At 47.3% G+C, this 9,224-nt stretch overlaps 1 protein-coding gene across 3 annotated transcripts; it reads right to left on the bottom strand.

Moving 5' to 3' along the window:
• Positions 1-79: 79 nt before the first annotated feature.
• On the bottom strand, positions 80-8,046 carry LOC309592710 (toll-like receptor 2 type-2). 3 transcript variants are annotated; one of them, XM_082316432.1, is made up of 3 exons: positions 8,016-8,046; positions 4,586-4,662; positions 80-2,754 (listed from the first exon to the last, which is right to left on the bottom strand). In XM_082316432.1, exons 2-3 carry the CDS (start codon positions 4,618-4,620, stop codon positions 372-374), a joined length of 2,418 nt encoding a protein of 805 aa, XP_082172558.1. In that variant the 5' UTR covers positions 4,621-4,662; positions 8,016-8,046; the 3' UTR covers positions 80-371. The 3 variants fall into 3 exon arrangements, with proteins under 3 accessions (XP_082172558.1, XP_082172557.1, XP_082172556.1); XM_082316431.1 differs by lacking the exon at positions 8,016-8,046 and adding an exon at positions 4,904-5,014; XM_082316430.1 differs by lacking the exon at positions 8,016-8,046 and having other exon boundaries at positions 4,586-5,014.
• Positions 8,047-9,224: the final 1,178 nt, after the last annotated feature.

The raw sequence follows: 9,224 nt of genomic DNA, 5'->3' as shown, positions 1-9,224 counted from the left end.
CAGGGGAATATTGAAGCACTTGGCTTTTACTTTCATTTGTAAATTACAATGGCATTGTTAGGAACTAGTTGGGGATGTGGTAACAGGAGGAAAAAGTACAGAAATACCCTACATTCAGCTAAATGTATTTGAAGTCCAACATGGTTTCCAAGTATCATAGTTACTGGCAGGGATTTTGAAAGATCAGAGTATCAAATCACTGGAAAGCCTAAAGTGGCTCTTTCTCATTTAGTAAAATGATAATTATTTCTGTACACAACAAAGCAAGTTCTCCTTAGGCAGAAAAATAAGAAAGAAAAATTTCATAGCAGGAAAAACAATGACATCTATCTTTTGTGGAAATATGCTGAAAAGGGGGCTGCTGACTTGTTCTACAACTTCAAGGTTCCTTTCAAGTTTTCCCAAAACATCTCCTGCTGCTCTTCTTCAAGAGGCCACTCCAGGTAGGTCTTTGTGTTCATGATCTTCCGCAGCTTGCAGAACCTCTTGGGAATCGCTTGGCTCTGGATGGGCTCCAGGAGGATGAGAATCGCTGCATCGTTGTTCTCGTCAAAGAGGCGGAAGTGCGAGAAGTCCAGCTCGTACTTGCACCACTCGCTCCGCACAAAGTGCTCGGACAGCACAAAGAGCGTTTTGTGGCTCTTCTCTATGGAGTCGATGATGTTGTCCACGATCCACTTCCCGGGCACAAAGTCCCGCTTATGGAGGCAGAGCCGGAAGGGGGGGCAGGCCTGCTCCAGCTCCCGCACCATTACGTTTTCCACCCAGTCGGAGTCGTTCTCGCTGTAGGAGACAAAAGCGTCGTAGCAGATGTCCTTCGGGGGGGCTCGCTTGGGCTTCCGCTTGGCTCGGAGCCATGCCCAGGTCATTCTCAGGTACCAGACCGCGTGGTACTTGTAGCCGACGGCCACGAGGACGAGGATGACCAGGAACACCAGGGCGCAGATCAATGACACCAAGAGGGACCTGTGGCACTCCATCAGGGAGAGGTGCACGGCTCCAACCTGCGCCCCTCTCACTGCCAGGGGAGAGTCACAGATGTACTTGTCTGGCCACCCCACCAGCACCTGGGCTATCCTGGCCTGGTGCTGGATGAAGGAGAGGAATTCACAGGAGCAGATGAAGTTGTTGTCGCTGGCATCCAGCAGCTCCATTTTCTTGAAGGACTCAAACTCTTCCCTGGAGAAACTGTTGAGCTTGTTTCTTCTGACTGACATGGCCACTAAGTTAGGAATGGGTGCGGCACCAGGCAAGGTCTTCAGCTGGTTTTTTGAGAGGTACAGCTCCTTCAGGAATGGGAGTTGCAGTCCAAACTCCTTCAGGTTGTTAGCGCTAACGTCCAAAACTTCCAGCGTCGGGGGAATGCAAGTCGTTAGTTTAGGAATTTGAGTGCTGGAGAGGTTTAAATACTTCAGGTTTTCTGGCCATTCACACACATCGGGAATCTCACCAAAATTATTTTGGCTAATGTCTAAGAGAATAAGCTTTCTTAGATGAGACAAACTCTTACCTGTCATTTTAAAGTCACTCAGTGAATTCTGACTTAAATTGAGAGCTTGTAGTGAGGGCCAACCACCCTGACAGGCCGAATGCTTCAAACTCTGGTCTCCAAGTAAATTCACACTAAGGTCAAGATACTCTAATGACACAAGGTGTCGTGAGAGGCTGCATGGTACCAAGAAGACCTTGGTGTTTTGAACTGTGACTTTGGTAAAAAGAGGTAGTAGATCTACCACAGGCTGAAGATCTGTAAACATATAAAATTCTTCTATATCTAATTTCTTTATTGTCAGAACTCTAAGAGTCTGTGATTGGTTTGCTTCAATTTGTATTCGCCATTGTCCGGTTCCCGAGAGTCTACAGTCTGTCATCTCCAACTCCACTAATTTTGGCATATCTTCTAAAATGCTGACAATGTGAGGCACAGTAGCATCTGTTAATAAGGTGTGCTTGAAAGAAATTTTCTGTGCAAAAGACGATGACATGACTCTCAATAGTTGCATTTCAGCAGGTATACTGAATGCGATGTTTCTCACTTCTAACCAAGTGACAGAGTGCAGAAGGTCCCTGACAATTGCTGAGAATACATTAATACTAGTTATGTTTACAATCATGTGATTTATCTTCTTAATCGATTTCAAACTTCCCAGCTCATACTGACTGAGATTGCCACCGTTAATCCACAACTTGTCGAGAAGCTCGATGCCCTCAAAGTTCCCTTGCCTTATCGTGGAGAACCACGGGTTGCCCAGGTGGAGAGAGCTCAGGTTCCTCAGGCTAGTAAAGGGGGAACTTTCCCCCAGGTCTCTGTAGGAGTTCCCTTGCAGGTGGAGGTGCTGGAGCGAAAAAAGGTGCCCAAACCACGCAGGGGACAAGTGAGCCAGGCTGTTATTTGATAAGTCCAAGAGCTCCAGTTTCCCGAGGGAGCGAAACGAGTCCTTGTCTATTGAGCTGATTTTGTTGGACTGCAGCAGCAGGACTCTCAGGTTCACAGCTTGCCGCAGGTCCTGGGATCGGATGTGCTTTATCCTGTTGTGGGCCAGGTTTAACGTTGTGATTTTGCCCGTGAGCCCTGGGGGAATGAAGTCCAAGCCCATGGAAGAGCAGTTGCAAAGCTGAGTGTCATCGCATGAAGGGCAAGCCTGCTTCAGCGCTTGCTCTTCAGAGAGGTTCGCAGCTAAGATCATGTAGATGGCCCACACGTGCCAGGTGTGTATAGTTATTGATTTGTGTTTTGTTTGGTTGAACATTTTTCTGTAGGAAACAGAAAGGAGAGAAGGTAGTGTTGATTTTTAGCTTTGATCAGCAACTGAAAACAATTGAAAACTTGTGCAGTTTTATTAGGAACTTCAGATTCAAATTTTTTCTTGTTAGAGTTATCCTGTGATATCAGTCTTCCTCTCCTACTTCAGCTGCTCAGCCCTGCAAACATGGCGCGCTACTCATCTCTGGAGTACAGCCGTATCATGTCTCAGCAGTCATAAAGGACCATTCACAACATCCTGCCGTTTTACATGCACATTGGCTATGGCTCTTGCCTCTTACATCTCTCACATTATGCCTCCTCTCAGCAATGAAGCTACAGCTGGATGTTTCAACCCTAAACAGGGGAAGATGGTTAGATCATCAATGATCTGGTGAGGGGATCGAGCTCATCCTCACTAACTTTGCACACGATACCAAGCTGGGCGGGAGTGTTGATCTGCCTGAAGGTAGCAAGGCTCTACAGAGGGATCTGGACAGGCTGGATTGATGGGCCAAGGCCAACTGTATGAGGTTCAACAAGGCTCAGTGCCGGGTCCTGCACTTAGGTCACACCAACCCCATGCAATGCTACAGGCTTGGGGAAGAGTGGCTGGAGAGCTGCCTGGTGGAAAAGGACCTGGGGGTGTTGGTCAACAGCCGGCTGAATATGAGCCAGCAGTGTGCCCAGGTGGCCAAGAAGGCCAATAGCGTCCTGGCTTGTATCAGAAATAGTGTGGCCAGCAGGACTAGGGAAGTGATAGTGCCCCTGTACTTGGCACTGGTGAGGCCACACCTCGAGTACTGTGTTCAGCTTTGGGTCCCTCACTACAAGAAAGACATTGAGGTGCTGGACGTGTCCAAAGAAGGGCAAGGAAGCTGGTGAAGGGTCTAAAGAACAAGTCCTGTGAGGAGCAGCTGAGGGAACTGGGGTTGTTTAGTCTGGAGAAAAGCAGGCCGAAAGGAGGTTGTAGCAAGGTGGGTGTCGGTCTCTTTTCCTAAGTAGCCAGTAACAGGATGAGAGGAAATGGCTTCAAGCTGCACCAGGGGAGGTTTAGATTGGATATTAGGAAAAAATTCTTCACCAAAAGGGTAGTCAAGCACTGGAACAGGCTGCCCAGGGAAGTGGTTGAGTCCCCATCCCTGGAGGTATTTAAAAGACATGTAGACATGGCACTTAGGGACATGGTTTAGTGGTAGACTTGGCAGTGTTAGGTTAACAGTTGGCCTCAATGATCTTAAGGGTCTTTTTCAACCTAAATGATTCTATGAATCTAAATGCTCACAGCCTTTGCAGCATCAGCCTGCCCCTCTAGTATGGCTACCTGTCAGGCAGAAGCCCGAACAGACCATATCCCCCATCTCGGCCCTTCAAGTGGGCTGTGGCTTCCAACACCACAAAATTTCCTGGAAGAGATTTTGGGGTCCCCCACATGGAGTTTCACTAGCCTCAGGGCTTCTAAAAAGCACAGCTGCATAGGCTCCTGGCACACCCTTTTACACACTGTGTAAGCAATTTACATTCTTTACTGGAAAGGCAGAACAATCTGATATGCAACCAAACAAGCCTATCGCCCTTTTCTGTAAATCAACACCGGTAATAGATGGGAATTGGATGTTACCTTCACCCTTCACCCTATAAACAGTGGATGTAATTAGAACAATATTGATTTTAATTTACAGAAGGGCTATGATTCCTGCCACAGTCACCAAAGAACATTTCACCATTGGCTACACCAGAAAATAAGTCACTTACTAAAGCTCACAAGCTGCTGTAAACAGTTCCAGTACTGCTGACAAGCAGTAGCCCCAAATCCTGAATAACCAGAGAGTAAATACTTACTTTGTGTACTGCATGCTGTGTTTCAGTCTCCTCATGTGCTGATCATGTACTCTGGGATCCAAGCGGTCACCTCATACCTGCAAGTACAACAAAAGCTGGAAACCCTTCGGCAGGTCTGATGCGACAGTCCTGGAGCGAGAAAATATTTCAGCCTGTGCTCCTCAAACAAAACTTTATGTTGACGGTTTCCCAATATCCTCTAACTACTCAGCCAGTGAAGCATACCAGTTGGCATGGCTTTTCTTTAGTGGCTGCTCCCCTAAGGAAACCATGGCTTCTGAAGAGTTCGGCACGCACGACACTGCCCTTCAAACTCACATTTCAACCACTTCTATTGTTGCTGCTGACTGGGGACACAAAAATGAGCATAGATAGTGTTCGCACTCTCTTCTTCACAAGCTGAAATTCATATCTCTCTCCTTTTGTCAGTCATTGCCCATTGCTGGAAAGGCTGATGCAACCAGTTCGCAAAAGTCATTCTTTCACAATCATTTCCTCCAGCATTAAGTGCAGAAATAGTTCCTAGGCAGAACTGCATTCACCTTCCTGTATCTCTGCTTTTGATACTTACTGTTTGGTGTGCGCCGGGGGGTTGTTAACTGTACTGAGCAACAGAACATCTCAGCACAGCCAAGTTATTTTGTTAGGTAGGTTCTGTAAAATGTTATCAATATATAGATTGATATATATATTATATTGATATAAATGATGGAGTCAAATTGTTTAGTCAAAGAGAGTACTAGAGAAACACAGTGTCATTTAATTTCCTAGGACATTGCAGCCATATGTTATCAACAAATAGAAAATGCATAAGAATGAGAATGATATTCTGTCTGAAAAAGAAGACACAGTTTGGAAGAAAGTATCCCTCTGTAAACATCCAAGGCAATTTTGAGAGGGGAAGTTTGATGACATTTATTTTAGCCTGACTGAATGGAAACACACGGTTGGTCAAATGGCCAAGCATGCTGCATGCATAAAGGAGTAGGGAGTCTTCCCACCAGCTCTGAAAGAGAAACCCATTAAATTCAAACACCAAACCTTCCTACTGCAGTTTCCATTTTTTTTCTGTGTGCAGAAATTGTCACAATCTGCTGCCCACTTGCACCAAGAGGTACCTGCCTGAGAGCAGACAGACAGACTGATTCCTGCCACCTGCCACATGTCAGAGGGCCCACAGCAGCATCTGTGTGCTCAAGGGTGGCAAAGCCCAGGCAGAAGCCCGAGTGCGTCTCATAGCAACCTTCAGTCCCACTGCGTTGAAATTAGCATTGCACATTAGGTTAAGAACTTGAGGCTTTCCAAAAACAGGAATTGAAAGACTGAGGTACCCTTGCATTTTCTGTCTGCTACAGAGGATGGATGATAAGCACAACAACATTTTAAAATAGAGACAGAGCAGCTGTGGGACACAGCAGAGAAGGGAAATGGTCTTTTATTGAAAGGATGTCATCAACTTCCCCAAAGCTACCTCTTCCCTCTAGCACCTCTCAGCTGGAATGGTTCTTGTTCTTCAACAGGGAAGACTTTTAGTTTTCAAAGTGTTTAAAAATGTTAATTCTGAGTTTGAGGCAACTTATTGCTATATGTTTTTGTCACCAAAATTGCTACTCCTTGACAAAGTTAAATATAGTTAAATTTATGAAGAGCTATGGAGAAGACGACCACATATGAGGCCATGTACTTCATTGAATGCAAAATGGGCATGCTTTTTTATCTGTAACAGCTTCACCACCACACATTTGTGGAGACTCAAGGTAGGCACCAGCTATTTTTTCAGAAGCACCAACTTTCTCCTAACACCCAGGCTCAGACCGCTCTCATCATGCTTCTAAACTGGGCTGGGTTTCTGGTTTCTCTCAGAAAGAGAAGACCGGAGCAACCCTGCCTGCCTTCCCATGCCGCAGGTCACAAACCAAGCAGTTCATTTCAGCAAGCTGCTTAAAAAGCCAAGAAATTAGGGTGGGCCTTCCACTTGTTTCCATCAGTAGGGAAAAAAGTCTACAAGAAGCACAACTTCCCTCTCTCTCATTCCAGGTCAATTTGTCAGGATTTATCAGGTTATCCAGAGTCAGGAAGGTCCAAGGATGCTCAAGGTGGCCAGAAATGCCCTCCAGAAGCTGCCCCCCACACAGAGGCAAGGTACCAGCCACCTGCCTCCCAGAGCATCAGCTTCCAAATTGAGCTGCAGCCTGGACTCAAAACAACTTATTTTGAAATCAAGGAGTCTAAAGTAGAAGGAAGCTGCTGTCTTTTAAGGTGAGAATATGGTTCATCTGCTTTTCTCCAGAGTAAGCTCATGTTTAGCATTGAACAAAGTTGCACCTTGTGGGTGCTTTCTCTCTTCCTCCAAGTTTAAGCTATGATTATCCTTCCTCTTTTACGTTGTTTTTAAAAAGGCACGTGCCTCCACCTGTGCCAGTACCTTACTTTTTCCCAGCAGAAGGGCATAGATCTGCAACAAGCCTGTGCTTTTGTCACTCCAGATGTTCCAAGCAGAGACACCGCACAAGCCTTTGCCAGCAAGATCAATAGGGCTGAAACAGAGCTGTGGGCACCGTTTTTGAAGCGCTCTTACTTTAAATGTTTCTGTTTATCCGACAGCAGCGCAAGAAGCACACGTTTCCCTCAGCCAGCTCTTCCCTGACGCCCAGCTACAGCCTGGTCAGCACCCCTGCCTCCTGTGGCCCAGTGCCAGGTCCCTGCATTGCCTCTGCTGGCAGAGGGACAGGGTCCTGCCACAACCCTCCTCCAGCAGTAAACTGCTGCTGCTAGACAGGGCAGCGACCGGCGATGGGGGGCTGTATTAGATGAGTGTTGAGCAAAATAGATGTAGAAACAGAAATATATTTATGCGGGACAGAACCCCACAGGGATGGACTTGTTGATCAAAAACCACAAACCAAGTGGCAACACTGGTCCTCAGTCAGTCTGCTATCAGAGTTACAAGGATTATTTCACCGTTATATCCCCACTGCCTCCTCTTCCTGCATCTGTGTTGCGTTACTCAGGGAACGTGGCTGTAGGATCAGACTCCAGTTGCTAGAGCCCTGCAGCCCTCTCCCCGCTGCTAGCCAGAGGTACCAACTTCTCCATCTCCTGCAGTATCTGGGCATGTCACACTCTTTAAAGCACTTCCCTGTCCCCACGCGAGGATCCTGCAGCCTGTCCCTTCCCTTCCTCTCTTTCCTCTTGTATGTCAGCATCCACACCCAGAGCTGCTTTGTGCTTTTCTGCTGAGAAAGGACAAGAGAGCAGTGCAGAAGGGACCCAACCCAGGCGACACCCTGCCCCAGACGCCTGCCTCGACGAAAAGGCAGAAGCAGTAGAAAAGGGAGGGAGCTCACAAATCCGTTGGCCAGCCTGCGATACGAGCAGAAACACTTTCCAAGCCTTTGCAAGCAGTGCAAAACTGCTTCCTCATACTTACCCCTGGTAACCAGGACGTGTCAGCACGTCAGCTTGGCCGCAGCAGTGCCAGCCAGGCTAGGCCGGGGCACTCTTCTCCTAAACCCACCTGGAAACGGGTGGCAAGGAAAAGCGGTCAAATCTGTGCTTGCAGTCTTTGGAGCAGGAGATATAATATTCGTGTAATTGAAAGCAGAATGGCTTGGCATCCTTTCATGGTCCTGGAAGCAGAGCCTTGGCATGCACTGCTGGTGCCTGTGCTTTAATCTGACTCACAGGGCTCCGGGCATTCATCTTCAAACTACAACAAAAAGGAACATTATAATGAAAAATAAACAATTTTAACTTTGTCGTGTTCTGTATCAGGCCTACCCTGCGAGCCGCTCAATCCCCTGGTTAGATCTTCAGACTGAAAGTTTAAATGCAAAGGAGCAGATTCCCTTTATTTTTCTTCTGGGCTATCCTTGCCCTGCCATTGTGGCAGAGCATGATAATGCTGTGTAAATGGTTACTCATTGTGCTGGTTTTGGCTGGGATAGAGTTAATTTTCTTCACAGTAGCTACTATGGGGCCCTGTTTTGGATTTGTGCTGGAAACAGTGTTGATAACACAGGGATGTTTTCGTTACTGCTGAGCAGTGCTTACACAGAGTCAAGGCCTTTTCTGCTTCTCACCCCACCCCACCAGCGAGCAGGCTGGGGTGCACAAGAAGCTGGGAGGGGACACAGCTGGGACAGCTGACCCCAACTGACCAAAGGGCTATTCCGCACCATACGACATCATGCTCAGCACATAAAGCTGGGGGGAGAAAAAGGAAGGGGGGGATGTTCAGAGTGATGGCGTTTGTCTTCCCAAGTAACCATTACGCCTGATGGAGCCCTGCTTTCCTGGGGATGGCTGAACACCGGCCTGCCGATGGGAAGGAGCGAATGAATTCCTTGCTTTGCTTTGCTTGCATGTGCAGCTTTTTCTTTACCTATTAACTTGTCTTTATCTCAACCCACGAGTTTTCTCACTGTTACTTTTCTGATTCCTTCCCCCATCCCACCAAGGGAAGGGAGTGAGTGAGCGGCTGTGTGGGGCTTAGTTGCCAGCTGGGGTTAAACCACGACACTCATTCAACAGCCAGCCTTCGGGACTGTCTCTGCCAAGGAAGCAGGGTTGTGGGGCGGGGGTTATCATATCCTTTCTGAAAGAATTCAGTCAGAATAACATGACGCTGATTTTCTGC

Source organism: Platalea leucorodia (assembly GCF_965183815.1).
Source record: "Platalea leucorodia genome assembly, chromosome: 6".
Classification (NCBI taxonomy): Eukaryota; Metazoa; Chordata; class Aves; order Pelecaniformes; family Threskiornithidae; genus Platalea; species Platalea leucorodia.
The sequence above is the reverse complement of the archived record's forward strand: the minus strand, read 5'-3'. Positions and strand labels throughout refer to the sequence as shown.

What these genes read in the sequence shown, in the direction of transcription:
- LOC309592710 (XM_082316432.1), bottom strand. Translation starts at nt 4,620, where the DNA reads ATGAGGAGACTGAAACACAGCATGCAGTACACAAA. An exon ending in CACAGCATGCAGTACACAAA is followed by an intron (nt 2,755 to 4,585) that starts GTAAGTATTTAC and finishes TGTTTCCTACAG; the next exon opens with AAAAATGTTCAACCAAACAA.